At 38.6% G+C, this 14,326-nt stretch overlaps 1 protein-coding gene across 2 annotated transcripts in view; it reads left to right on the top strand.

Moving 5' to 3' along the window:
- The window catches only part of erbb2 (erb-b2 receptor tyrosine kinase 2), a 32,709-nt gene extending 20,618 nt beyond the window's left edge, over nt 1-12,091 (top strand). Inside the window, exons 17-27 of one of the 2 annotated variants that reach the window (XM_059324453.1) lie at nt 1,139-1,277; nt 2,005-2,127; nt 2,236-2,334; nt 3,194-3,379; nt 3,653-3,808; nt 4,076-4,151; nt 4,863-5,009; nt 5,118-5,215; nt 5,456-5,647; nt 6,070-6,460; nt 7,679-12,091. In XM_059324453.1, coding sequence (XP_059180436.1) covers nt 1,139-1,277; nt 2,005-2,127; nt 2,236-2,334; nt 3,194-3,379; nt 3,653-3,808; nt 4,076-4,151; nt 4,863-5,009; nt 5,118-5,215; nt 5,456-5,647; nt 6,070-6,460; nt 7,679-8,040 — 1,969 coding nt within the window. In that variant the 3' untranslated portion in view covers nt 8,041-12,091. The remainder of the gene's footprint in view (nt 1-1,138; nt 1,278-2,004; nt 2,128-2,235; nt 2,335-3,193; nt 3,380-3,652; nt 3,809-4,075; nt 4,152-4,862; nt 5,010-5,117; nt 5,216-5,455; nt 5,648-6,069; nt 6,461-7,678) is intronic. The other variant, XM_059324454.1, reaches the window with a different exon arrangement.
- The last annotated feature ends 2,235 nt before the right edge of the window (nt 12,092-14,326 follow it).

Raw genomic sequence — 14,326 nt, forward strand, 5'->3', positions numbered from 1 at the left:
TCTCCGTAGCAGACACAAAGCAGGGGAAAGCCCACTTACTGATGATGATGTACGCCAAGTAAAGAGTTGCCTGCAATGGCTGGCGTGAACCCTAGTTGCTCTCTCTGCAACTTTCACTGCCGTTTCTGTGGCGAGGAGTAGTTGTTAGGGACCCGTCCACCTGCATGCTTTCCAGTTTTACCTCCTGAAGTCCCTCACCTCGATCCAGTCGCCTGGCTCCAGGTCGTGCAGCTTCTTTTCTGCAGCCTTTGGTAGTGCTTGGTGTCAGAGAGAACAGAGGACAGGATTGCACTATGACGTACTCTTGTTAGTTCATCTGTAAATGATCAAATGGTTTGTTTGGAGGTGGGTGGTCACTCTGTGGAGTTTGGATTCCTTTGCCCATTTTGTTGGTAGCACACATTACACAACTTTTCTAATTTCTCACAAAACAAAGTTTTGTGAGAAATTAGAGAAGCCTTTTGTGAACCTGTATCTCTGTAACTCAGTCACCATTCCTCCCTTTGACACGTGTGTCGACTTTGCATAGTGAGGAAACATATTTTGATACAAACAAGGTTTGTTACTTGGACCCTACCAAATTTTGTCAATTCCTGAGCAACCTGTTTTTTGTTTTTTTGGAGTGGCTCTTGTCTGTAGACCCTTCAAATCGGCAAAAGGTGTCAGGGGTGAATCAGGGATTCAAACACACTGTGGAGTTGGTGTTAGTTTTGCGGCCTTGGTGGCAGAATCATTGATGCAGCATGTTGAACCGGTAAGGTCAAGTCAGCATAATCCACAATGTCACTTCTCAGCAGCTGCTACAGCTCTGAGACAAGTTAGCAGTCCTGCTGCCACCGAGTACAGTCTTGAGGATAGATATCCTACAGGTCTGTCTCGTGCCCCAAGGGTCCTGTGTCAGTATTGATGTCATGTACCCCCCTTTCTGGGTAGTCCCAAAGTCTCAGGAGATTGTATCGCTATTTTCAGATCAACAAAAGCTATCTCGGCTCGAGGCCTTTCCCATCAGCAACTGCTCCATTGTCGACAATATGATGCCATTCATCAGTGCAATACTTAAAAGGTGTAGTGGTAGATTTTCTCAGTGCTTCATTTTGAGCATCAGTAACATTGTTGAACTGCCTTTCTGTGGTTTTAGACCGGGTACAACCATCGCAGCTGCAGTGGGCGGGGTGGTGCTCTTCTTCATCCTGCTGGCTCTGCTGGTTTTCTACCTGAGGAGACAGAAGAAGCTCCGGAGGAAGGAGACGATGAGGAGGATCCTGCAAGAACATGAGGTGAGCACCAAGCACCATCAGCGGTTACAAATGATGATGTTTCATCATTTAAGTTGTTTCACAGAAATTACTAGTTGATAAAACACACAATGAATTGCTAACTACTTATTATTAATAAGTATTAATAGTATTATCAGATAACCGTTTCAATCAATTTTTAAAAACAAATTTCTGGATTCATGCTTTTTAAGTGTAACAAATTGAACCTTTTCTTCATCATACATGATAATAAACTGAAGAGCTTTTTAATTTTTTTACTTTTTAAAATAAAATGTACCATTCAAAGACTTCACCTTAAGCTCTGGGAAATTACACGGGGTGTGTTTCACTATTTTCTGCTTATTGACAACATTATCAATCAATTGATTGAGGAAATAATAAGCAGAATAATCAATAATAAAAGTAAGTTGCAGCTACATATATATATTTATATTATTATTAATATTATGATGATTATAATGATTATAATTTTGGTTTTTTTTATTTTATATTTTTTTTGTTTTTTTGCCAGGAGAGCACATAATTAAAAGCAATTACACCAGAGCTAATATAGCTAACTTATTTATCATTTAAAAATGTGAGTTTATTTGCTGTAAGTTTAATGTTAAACATACATGAGACCTAATTTTTTAAATAAAGAATCAGGGTAAAATCTAGTTCTTAGTTCCTTCTGGTTGTTCTAGTGCGTAATTAAGAAATCTGCCATCCGCTTTCTTCCTCTGTGCAGCTGGTGGAGCCTTTAACACCTAGCGGAGCGTCACCCAATCAGGCTCAGATGCGAATCCTGAAAGAGACGGAGTTGAAAAAACTCAGGGTGCTGGGTGCAGGCGCCTTCGGTACTGTTTATAAGGTATGTGAGACAGTTCTTTAGCAGTCCCTTTAAAACTGATGGTAACAAAGATGCACATTGACAGAATTGTTATTATTAAGTTTTACATTTTTGATTTCTTTTTTTCAGGGAGTGTGGGCTCCCGATGGGGAAAATGTGAAAATACCAGTGGCCATCAAGGTGTTACGAGAGAACACGTCACCTAAGGCCAATAAAGAGATCCTTGATGTGAGTAAAACAGATACACATAGAAACATTTGCAGTGCACATAAATACCTGTTTGAATTATCTTTATTGTGAAGCATAATACGGGTGATTATTGCTTTTTTTCTTAATAAGCAAAATATCAAAACATACATCAGGATAAATAAGGTATCAGAAAAACAAATCACAACAGTTTCATCTGATTGAGCAAATAAAAACACAGTAAGGGCAAAAAATAAATAAATAATAACAATAATAACAATGTTAAACAACAGAATTAAGTACATAAAGTGTATCAATATCATACTAGGGCGGGGGCGATATATCGATATATTTTTAAATGTGATATGGAATTAGACCATATCGCATATATCGATAAAGTAAAAAAAATAAATCTTTATTTATATATAAATGCTGCCCTTACTAGGGTTTGTCATATTTAGTTATTTTGTAATGTTGTTATAATTTTCTCATCTAAATATATTTATTTCAGATTTCAAGATTGGCCTATTTTATTTCATAGGTTATTTTTATTTAAGATATTAAATAAATAAATAAATAAAAAAAGGTGTTCCTGTTTTACAGTATTTATGTTCACTTAAATAAACTTATTCAATAAAACTACTTGTGACATGTCATATTTGACTTTGACTTTGACTGAACATTCGCTCTCACTTTGTGATAAAAATATCGGGATATATATCGATTTTCAGCCTAAATATATCGGGATATAACTTTTGGTCCATATTGCCCAGCCCGATTAGTAATTGCACCTAAAATAAAACATCAACCCCAAATCCCACCTCCATTCACCCCTTAACTACCCGATCACTAGTGCACATGAATACCGAACCCCTCAACCTCTTTCCTCTGTCTTCCTCAGGAGGCCTATGTGATGGCAGGAGTGGCCAGCCCCTACGTGTGCCGTCTGCTGGGGATTTGTCTGACCTCCACGGTGCAGCTGGTCACTCAGCTGATGCCGTACGGCTGCCTCCTCGACTATGTCAGGGAGAACAAAGACCGCATCGGATCCCAGTTCCTCCTCAACTGGTGTGTCCAGATCGCAAAGGTATGTTAACAGGAAACAACGTCTCATCTCTGGTGTGCATTGGGTTTAGGTGCACTTACTCGCATTATCGCTTGTTTTAGTGCAACTGTAAATATAAATGTGTATATTGTCTGAATGTCAGAATGTTGCTGTTGATTTCTCTATTACCTTATTTTTCCTCTCAATTTTGATGTGGAATCAGCTTGTGTATTTGTGAACACATGGACTTGTGGGTGATGGATATGTGTGTGTGCGTGTGTGTGTGTGTTTGTGTGTGTGTGTGTTTGTGTGTAGGGGATGAGTTATCTGGAAGAAGTTCGGCTGGTTCACAGAGATTTGGCTGCCCGCAATGTTCTGGTCAAGAACCCGAACCACGTGAAGATCACCGACTTCGGCCTGGCTCGCCTGCTCGATATAGACGAGACTGAATATCACGCTGATGGAGGGAAGGTAAGCTGGGGGCGTGACTGTAGGAGCATCTGCACTTTAAACTGGAGTTGTACAGGGTGTCCATAAAGTCTCTTTACAACTTAAAGAATTATCACAGAAGCAAATTTCATCAACAGGGTCCCTGAAATACACAAATGCAATGTAATTAAAAACTTTTCCCACTGAGTACATATAACAAATCTGATTGAGATATCTCAATTGCCTTTGTAATATTTTTTTTTAATTGTAAAGAGACTTTATGTACACCCTGTAAATCTGTGTTTCTAGGTGCCGATTAAATGGATGGCCCTGGAGTCTATACTGCACAGGAAGTTCACTCATCAGAGTGATGTCTGGAGCTACGGTGAGTATCACTCAGAGATGGAAATGACATGAAAGACATAATAGTGACCCCTTTTAGTCTGATATCTTCAGCAACACCTCAGAAATGATTCATTCTCCATGAGAACCAGAACCATTGTTGATTATTCTTGATGAGCTTTAAGAAGACTGGCCACAGCCCAAGAACAAAATTCTCTCACTGCCTTATTGCAGCAAAAATCTACCACTAATGTTATGAAAATAAACAATCGTTCCTAACTCCAAAATATGGCAATGTGATCTGACCAGTCCATTATATTTGGAAAGGATAAGATATGTCTTAAAATGCAGACAAGTCATAGCTTATGTACTTATACTGTGTTTCATTTAATGAGTTAATGAGTGAGAGGAGGATAGGGGAATGTTTAAGTAGCAAACACTTTAGAACAACTTTTTATAACAACAGCAGTTCTTCGTATTGATTGCGATGCTTCAGAAAAGTGGTAGTAAGACTCGTTTATATTCAGTCAGTAGTTGCATATGCAGTGAATGCATTCCCAAACTGCTGATAATCTTTATTTTGAAAAATTAATTTTACCTTGTGTTTGCTGATCAATGCGTTTCATGCCACTCATATACACATGTCTCATTACTGATTGATACATTTTTCAAATGTTGACTCAGTTGTTGTTTCGGTAGATATTTTATTTCAGAGTAAAGTGTTGTTGTTGTAATGCTTTAATTTCGTTCTCAGGCGTGACGGTCTGGGAGCTGATGACGTTTGGTGCTAAACCCTACGACATGATCCCAGCCCGAGAAATCCCAGATGTTTTAGAGGGAGGAGAACGACTTCCCCAGCCCCTCATCTGTACCATCGACGTCTACATGATCATGGTCAAATGTCAGTAGTTGATTTTTACATTGTGATTGTGTCTTAAGGTTTAATTTGATTGAATGCTAGTTGGTGTCGAAGATAATTGACATTTTGATTTTAATGTTTGGACGGCAGGTTGGATGATTGACCCAGACAGCCGGCCGAGGTTCAAAGATCTTGTGAATGATTTCAGTGCCATGGCCAGAGATCCGCCTCGCTACGTAGTCATTCAGGTGTGTGAACGTGTTTTATGTTGAAAATGTTTGACTTTTTGTGACTCTGCCGGTAGTACTTTATCATGTAATAGCACATCATGTACATCGCAATTTGTTTATTTAAAGTTGTTTTGTTTGCGACAATGTTGCTTTTTTGTCGGTTATTCCCCTTGAAAAAAAGAGATATATTATGTCTGCTGGGGATGGATAAAGACTTACTGACATGTCCATCCGTGTTGTTCTTTCTCTGTGTTGCAGAATGACGAGCAGATGAGCATGTCGAGTCCAGTGGACAGCCAGTTCTTCCGGATGCTTCTCGAGGAGGAAGGGAACAACATGAGGGAGCTGCTGGATGCTGAGGAGTATCTGGTGCCGCAGCCAAACATCTTCCCCAGGACGCAGGGAGACGGGACTCAAGCCAACGGGTCTTCCAGACACCAGTCGTACAGGGTCAGTCGGGAAGGATGATCCAGTATTTGAGTCACACCTTCTTCATTCACAGAGAGTGGCTGAGGCTCAGTTGGTAGAGTTGGTTGTCCCCCAACCGAAGGGTTGGTGGTTCGATCCCTGACCATGGCAGCCTGCATGTCCAAGTATCTTTGAGCTAGATACTGAACCCCAAATTGCTCCCGATGCTGCGTTCATCAGTGTGTGAATGAATTCCCAATGGTGGCAGGTGGCACCGGTTAGGGCAGCCTCTGCCACCAGTATGAATGTGTGTGTGAACGGGTGAATGAGCGCAGTCTGTAGTGTAAAGCGCTTTGAGTGGTCGCAAAGCGACTAGAAAAGTGCTATATAAGTGCAGGTCCATTTACCATTTACCATGAATCCGTGTCTGTATTTCATTCATCATCCATCCCTCCTCTCTCCAGCAGAGCAGAGATCAGGGCTTAGATGTGGAGCCATCCATCACCGGCGGCCCTCGGAGCATGTACTCGTCCCTGAGCACTCTGGGCCGCAGCCAGTACCCTACGTTACCTTTAGGAGCCAGCACCTCCAACGGCATATGGATCCCTCAGTACCCGACGCTGGCTCGCAGCACCTCGGCCGGCGGCCAGTCTGACTCCGTCTTCCTGGATGGGCCTCCAGACGATTCGCTGCCCCCAGCCAGCCCCGGCCGCTACTGCAAAGACCCCACATACTCCAACGGGAGCCAGGGTGACCTGGAGGTGGACGGGCCAAATGGCTTTCATCCTGCTCATCACCTTCATCACTCACTGCCCAGACGGACTCATGGGTATAATCATAATCATGCCTTGCCAGGTGAGCGAGAGAAAAAATATTTCAGATTTAAGATGTTATGTTGCTCCAGTTATACATTACAAACATTTGAAATACAAAAAAAAATACTCTTTTCTAAATACTAGACCCCGACCAACATGGGATTTTTGAGACCGATGCTGATACTGATTTTAGAGGGGAAGATTAATCGATAACCGATATGGTGGCCGATATAATAATTTCTTTAGCTGGAATGAAAATAGACCTTTTTTATGTGGATTGTGCAACGATATCTCACCATTCTGCAAATGTACCCAGAGAGCCACTTTCTCAAACATTATTAAACCTTAAAACCCGTTACATGTTATTATACATTGTTATGCATTTTGTTATGCATTATTATACAAACAATGGATTACATTGTCAGCCAATTCTATAAATGATAACTGAGAAAAATGAGAATAAATAGGAATAAAGTGGATAAATGGATAACTAAATAAATATCGTTACTCTTCAGTTTCAGTCAATCGCTACTTTTATAAAAAGAATTAAACAAAATTAAGCTCAAACACCATCTCTAAATCACCCCAATCAGGATTTTCTGCATCATATATTGTGTAAAAAAAGTTTTCAAAATAGTACATAACGGACAGCTTATACACCAATGATAGGCCAATATCAGCCGATAATATCTGTCAAACAATATATCTGTCGGCCTCTAGTAAATACTAAACATAAAGAAGACTATATATATTATATAAGTACTATATAATAACAAAATATAAGTGCTTTATAAGAAAGAAACACAAGATATAAGAAAATAATCTCCAAAAATATATATGATAAATAAAATGTATGTAATTATGAGAAATATATACCTTAAGTTGAGTATATTGTATATATTGCAAAATAATATACAATAATTATGTTGCATATGATGATATTATATTATGATAAATAATTCACTGCCACTTTAACACATTTCGACTAGTAGTTTTTGAGTTTGGTCTTGGTTGGTGTTTGTTTGTTTGTATTTTTTATTTTATAGTATTTGTTTTCATCTTTATTTTATTATATTTTATTATTTATTCTATTTTTATTAGTTTAACCTGTTTTTGCTCTGTACTTGTGCTGCTGCAACACCTAAGGTTTCCCCCATGGGGATCAATAAAGGAATATCTTATCTTATATGAAAGTGTAGACTGAGAATTATCTCAGTAAGTTTTGTTTTTACTTTTATTCCTTCCTTCGTCTTTTTAGAGTACGTCAACCAGGAGATTCAGGATCTCAGGCCGGGGGTCCCGGAGCGCCCGACCACGCTGCCTCGCAAGGGCTCCCGAGTAGAGCGACGCCTCCCTAACGGCTTGAGCTCCGGTCACAGCGTGGAAAACCCGGTATATTTGGTCCCCGGGAATGCTGTGAACGCCACCTCTCCAGCCTTCGATAACCCGTACTACCTGGACCTCGTGGCCAAAGCCAGCGCTGTGGCAGGAGCGGGGGATGGCCCCGAGGCTCTGGAGAGAGACAGCGGAGCTCCCAGGCACGTGAACGGGTTTCTGACCCCGACGGCGGAGAATCCGGAGTATCTGGGACTAGCGGACACGTGGAGCGGATATACTTGAGGAGAGGGAGTGGGCGTAATGTGATGAACTCAAGAGGAGTCACAGCTCGTGTCCTGCTGAGGAAACGAGGAGCGAGAGAAAGGGAAGATGAATATTTGTGTGACAGAAACGAGCTGAGTGTGTAATTGATATTGGGGAAAGTACGTGCATGTGGAACTGAATCTGCACCTGAATCCAAACCGGTTAAGGTTGTGACACACAGTGTAGCATTAATCTGGTGTCTGTGGCATCATTTGTATTCCTGACTTCCTCTCTCACAATCTGTGCTCTCTATGTGACTGTTAAGTGCCTAAAAAAAGGAGTTCACTCAGCCTCTTTGTGTACTCGATAAGCAAAGGAGTTCACATTTGTCTAAACCCATCATGGTACGAGAAGAGTCTTGATTATCACAGAATCCGACATTTGACTGGATTAATGAATGTTGAGTGAATGAGGTTGTGAAGCATTTTGTCGTATTTCCTTCAGTTCCCTCATGCTATATGTTATTCCATATGCTACTCAGCCCAGCTAAAAAGAGAGAAAGCTTTGACAGAGTGAGCCGTGATATGCATCGAAGGCGGTGTTTAGTATTCTGGTCACTTTGTCTCTGACCTGATGGGGGTCTTCAACACACTCAAAGCCATTTTGTTTTGGCCAGAGAAGGCCCAGCAGCCCATCTGGCCTGTAACCATGCTCCCTGAAAGAAAGGCATCCTGTATGGAGAAGACAGAGGCATTGTGCCACACTGATGTATGTGCTTGTTAGTGTCTTGGCTGCAGCTACTACTGTGGTACGACGGATGAGATACGAGGTGCTTGCAGACTTTTTAAGCTGCAAAAATCTAAAAAAAAAAAAAAAAAATACAGAGAGAGAAAAAAGACTAAAGTGTACTAAGTAAGAGATAACTTTTCAGGGATTTTTGATTTTGCAATAATTAGAGAATATTTTGTGCATTTTGAGTTATGCACAATGCACTACATGGTAGGATGCTGCACATGTCCCCCAGGCTTGTGTTATCACAATGAGCCTTTTGGTTTTGGTGGCCTTTCACTGTGCAAGAAAAGCACTACAAGCTATTGGTGAGTATATTTCACAAGAAGTGAAGAATTGTTTCTACATGTTTATACCCTCAACGGAGCTAAAAAGCAGTTCAGCTGTTTGTGTTTTTGTGTAAAAGTGGGAAATGCATTCGACACTGGAGCTGAGTGTGAAAAACATCGCTGCACTCGGTTTGGATAATCAATGCATGGCTCAAATTCCTCTCAGTGAGAACACACAGACATCCCAGTTAATAATCAACAGATTTTTTTTTTTTTGAAGAGTGCTTTTTTCATGTTAACTGGTGTTGGGGCTGCCGGGGGAGGTCAAAGCCCGAGTCAATAGAGCCATTGTCCGACTCTCATGTCCATGTTGGAAAGTCAGAGCTCGTCCAACTCGCACGTCCCGACGACTGATGTTGTCACAGGTTTGAAAAGAGTCAAACAGAGTTTTCTTCTGCAGAGGTTTTGGAGCTCGTCCGCAGAATGTGGTTCAGTGTTTGCAGCTCGAAATCCTCAAAACAAGTCTTGAAACAGTTGACTGGGTTGTTGAAATGTCTCCATCAACACATCAGTTTTACTCTGAAAGTCTTTTATCTTGATGTTCTCATACGGGTTTTGAAGAGTTTTGTTCCAGAAAAAAAAAAAGGATCTTTAAAAATGAAACGATTTCTTACATAACAATAACATGTTTTTATAAAAACATAAGATTTTTATTTTAATACCCTCAACTATCGTATACTAATGTTGTTTAGAATTGAATTATTATGAGTGATAAGTTTAGATAACTGTTTTTTTTTTCATGTTCATATATGATAGATATACAGTAACATTTTGAAATGAAACCCTTCATATGTGTTGTTGCTGTCAGCTGAAGACCTCATATCTCCACAAAAACAGACTTCAGACTAAAATGAGTTCTTACATTATTTCTTTTAAAAGAGGTTAATGGACGTAGAATTTTCTCAAACCAGAGAAGATTGTAATCCTTAAAAGGAAATTTAAAATTGCTTCTTACAGGTGCATCTCAATACATTAGAATATCATTGATCATTTTTCAGTAGTTCAAATAGCCCCAACCAAGTATTGAGTCATATAGATTGACAAACTTTTCAGAGGCCAACATTTCCATATTAAACAATTTTTTTTAAATTGGCCTTTTGTAATATTCAAATTTTTTTGAGACACTAAATTTTAGTTCTTCATTAAATGTAAGCCATAATCATTATAATTAGAAGAAGGATAAATTAAGACATGAAATGTCTGTGTGTAATGGATCTATATAATGTGTTATTTCCACTTCTTGATTTGAATTACTGACATAAATCAACTTTTCTATGATATTCTAATTTATTGAGATGCACCTGTATATTACCCAATAACGCCACTGAATCCTTAAAGGCACAATGAGTAGGATTTTTTCTGTTGCAGTTCGTAAACACAACATTTAAAGTTTGCTCCTCCAGCGAGTTAAAGCATATACGGCGTAGATTTGGAACAAGCTTTTCCGGTGCTGTGTCCTCTTTTTCCTAAACTTACAATCTCTCACTTGGTTGCTAAATTTTAACATAGTCCAGCCATTGAAAATGTCCCAAACGGGAAAGTGGAAAAGAGAAAATACAGTCCGAGGGCAGAATCTCTGCAGATATTACATTACATTACATGTCATTTAGCAGACGCTTTTGTCCAAAGTGACTTACAATAAGTGCATTCAACCTGAAGGTACTAGACATAGACCACAGGAATTAAGTAAGTACATAACTTTAAGAGCTAACTGTCATCGCTACAGGAGTGCTATATGTTAAAGAAGAAAAGAATAGAAAAGAAGAAGAAGAAGAGCAATTTATTTTTTTTAAAATATATATATGTGTTAGGTGACCATGGCTTAACCGAGGTATTGTTGGAAGAGGAAGGTCTTCAGCCTGCGGCGGAAGATGTAGATACCGACCCCGCCACACACTTCTAATAGCTTATTGGGATTATTTTTGTATGCAATCCTACTCATCGTGCCTTTAAGATTTCCATGTTATAATTTTAAGTAATAACCTGTGGAAATGTGGGGATTTGCAGGTGCTACAGAAATGCTCACAGATTCCTGCTTCCTTCAGAATGTGATGTTTCTCCTGGATATTATGAGACGCCTCATACAATCACAATTAATGTACTGGTGTTTACACTGTAGCGTCTTTCTGTATAAAATGTATTCTAGATGTCTCATGTAGCCGACACATGATCCAGGAGATAAGGGGCTGGTCTACCTGCTGTCCTTGTTTTAAAACAATGTGTGTCTTTTCTCTGGTTTATTTCAATATAAAACTATTCAGATGTACTAAAAGCAGTTCAGAGCCCGAGGACTGGCACCAGTCATGGTCTGGTGGCTTGTTTGTTTGTGGTAACGTTAAATATTCCTGCCCGTCTTCCTGTTGGAAAAAATGCTGAATCATGATCAGCCTATTGATTGGAAAGCTTCAAATAAATGCGTGTTTGCCCCTTTTTAAATTGTGAGATTGATCGGAAGTGAAAGCTGAATGAAAATGCAGAGTTTTTTATACGTTTAGTTAAAAAGTCTCAAATGTGACCGAAGCGAAAAACACTGCATGTTTCATCCAGGAGCCCAAGAAGAAGGAACAGTTAACGAATAACAGGAGTGTGCTGAATGTTTTATAAAAATTAAATATCTGTAATTTACATCCTGAAGAAAATGTATCTTTTGTACTTTTTCATGTGAATATTTTTTTTACCCACAACAGTTAAAATTGTGATCGGACATGAATAATAACCATTTTATTGGGAGGGTTTTTTTATGCATTCTTTTTTTATTTGGTCAGTAAGTCCCATAATGTAAATGTGTAGTATATATAAATAAAAACAATCACTTTGGTAGCTAATTTGATTGAATACATTGTGACCAGTTGCTCTACTGTGGAGGGAGAGGGGAGTAAATACATAAGAAAATATTTTATGAAGAAATGGTCATTTTATATGGAATTGTTTGAATACAATGTGTGTGTCATTAAAAACTTCAAACACTTCAATGTCTTCTTCTCCTTTATAGAAAGTGAAAATCTTCTCTTTTCTTATATAAGCTAGATTAATTCCTGAACTCTGCACTGATGGTAAATATGTCCATTATATAGTGATATATAAGATAAACCAGTAAGAATTGTTATTGTAACCAATCATTCTGTCCTAATTTAAACACAAATATGAGGTTTGGTCTGTCTAAGAAATGAAAAGTGGTGTTTGCAGTGTTGGAAGGTAACTAAGTACATTTACTCAAGTACTGTACTCAAGTACAATTTTGAGACACTGAGTATTTACACATATGTAACTTTACACTTCTACTCCATTACTTTTTAGGGGCAAATTATGTACTTGTTACTCCACTACATTTAGCTGCCAGTTTTAGCTACTTTTCAGGGAAAGATTTAACATAAAAAAGATGATACATTTAAAATGATTATGCATGTTTAGAAATTAAACCACATAAAATATATTAAGTCGTTAAACCTGGACAAATTATTATTTACATATATGCATCAATAATAAGAATACAAATATCAATCTGAGTGTGGCTATTCTGCATAATGAGTACTTCTACTTTGGATACTTTTGTACTTTTATTGGAGTAAATTTTTAATCCAGGACTTTTACTTGTAGTGGAGTTATTCTGCAGTGGGGTGTTAGTACTTTTACTGAAGTAAGGGATCTTAATAAATCTTCCACCACTGCGTGTTATGTGTATAATGTGCATCAGAAATGTAGAAAATCCACTGCAGATTACTGCACACAGCAAACTGTTTCTGCCACCTATTGATGGTAAGTGGAACTACAGCAATGCTGTTTATCTATTTCATATTTACTATATAACTTATATTTTGTTTTTACCTCTTTGTAAGTAGTTCATCTTGTGCATGTCCAACTGCTAAACTTGTGCTGGAATATTTAAACATGTAGTAGAATGGTTATATGTTTAAATGTTGAATAACAGCAGTGCTTCTTTGGCACTGAAGCAGACTTTTCTTCAGCAGGTCATGTAAAGGTCAAACCTTGACCTTTGACCTCTAACTGTACCAACATATAGATTACATCACAAAAATACAATAGCTAACCAGTTCTTCTAACAGTAACTAATAAACTACAGCAGTGGTTCCCAACCTTTTTTTTTTCATTTCTTCTGAAACATTTCTCTTTAAATAAGCAAAAATGTAAACATTATACATTACGTTTGATTATTATGAGTTTCACATTCAAGATTCATTGATATATCAGCACTTATATATATGAATATGAAATAATTTCATCTGTTTGTCACCATTCTATAAAATACACACATAGAAATAATTCAAGGACATTAATTGAGTAAATAAATATCTCTAAAAAATGTCTCTTATCAAGAATTACACATTAAACTCAACATAAACATAACCTGAGTTGGCCTGTACACACATCTGTTACCTCCTTACAAAGGGTCACAGGCCACAGAAATGAGGACTGCAAATTATTTTAAAATGTTGACCAAAACATCTTTCCAAGGGGTTTTATACAGACTTTTGATTATTCCATTACATGTGTACTACATGTGTCCAACATCTGGAGTCAGCTTGATTCTTTGTTTATAAAAACATCAGTACAGACGGAGACAAATGATCCTAATGCCACTTGAATATTCAAATTTTATACACAAGATAAACAAATTGACTGCTTTATTACAAAGCCTTATCCCAAAATAAGGTCAGATCCTCAAGGTCAGATCAACATGTTGTGTCTTGTAAGAAATAACGCAAAAGAGAAAACTGGAAATTACATTTACGTTTACATTTTTATAGGTTTTATTATGTATTCTTGTTTTATTTCAGATGCAGGACATCATTATTGCCCGTAAGAAATGTTCCTCCATGTGCATCCTCACTCTCAGAATCTGATCTTCAACCTCAGCGGGCTTTGCGGGACACGTCTGGACTCTGTGAGGACATGATGGCGGGTGTTATATTCTGGGCCGCTCTCTTCTCTCTGGTTGGATGTCCTGCATGTGTCGCTGTCCTCTGAGAAGTCTTTCGGAGACACAGAGCTGGAACCCTCATGTGCCCCAACAACGTCTTCATGCTCAACTTCACCCTTTGGGCTGTGTAATTTCACCCTGTGGCACATCAGTTCAGTTCAAATTTTGAGTCATTTTCTGTATGCGTTATTGGCTGGACAACCTCTTTTAACAGCGTCTATCTGTCCAGACTGCTACCTGGCTGTGGTCCATCCTGTCGTCTACCGCA

Source organism: Centropristis striata, chromosome 21 (genome assembly GCF_030273125.1).
Source record: "Centropristis striata isolate RG_2023a ecotype Rhode Island chromosome 21, C.striata_1.0, whole genome shotgun sequence".
Lineage (NCBI taxonomy): Eukaryota > Metazoa > Chordata > Actinopteri > Perciformes > Serranidae > Centropristis > Centropristis striata.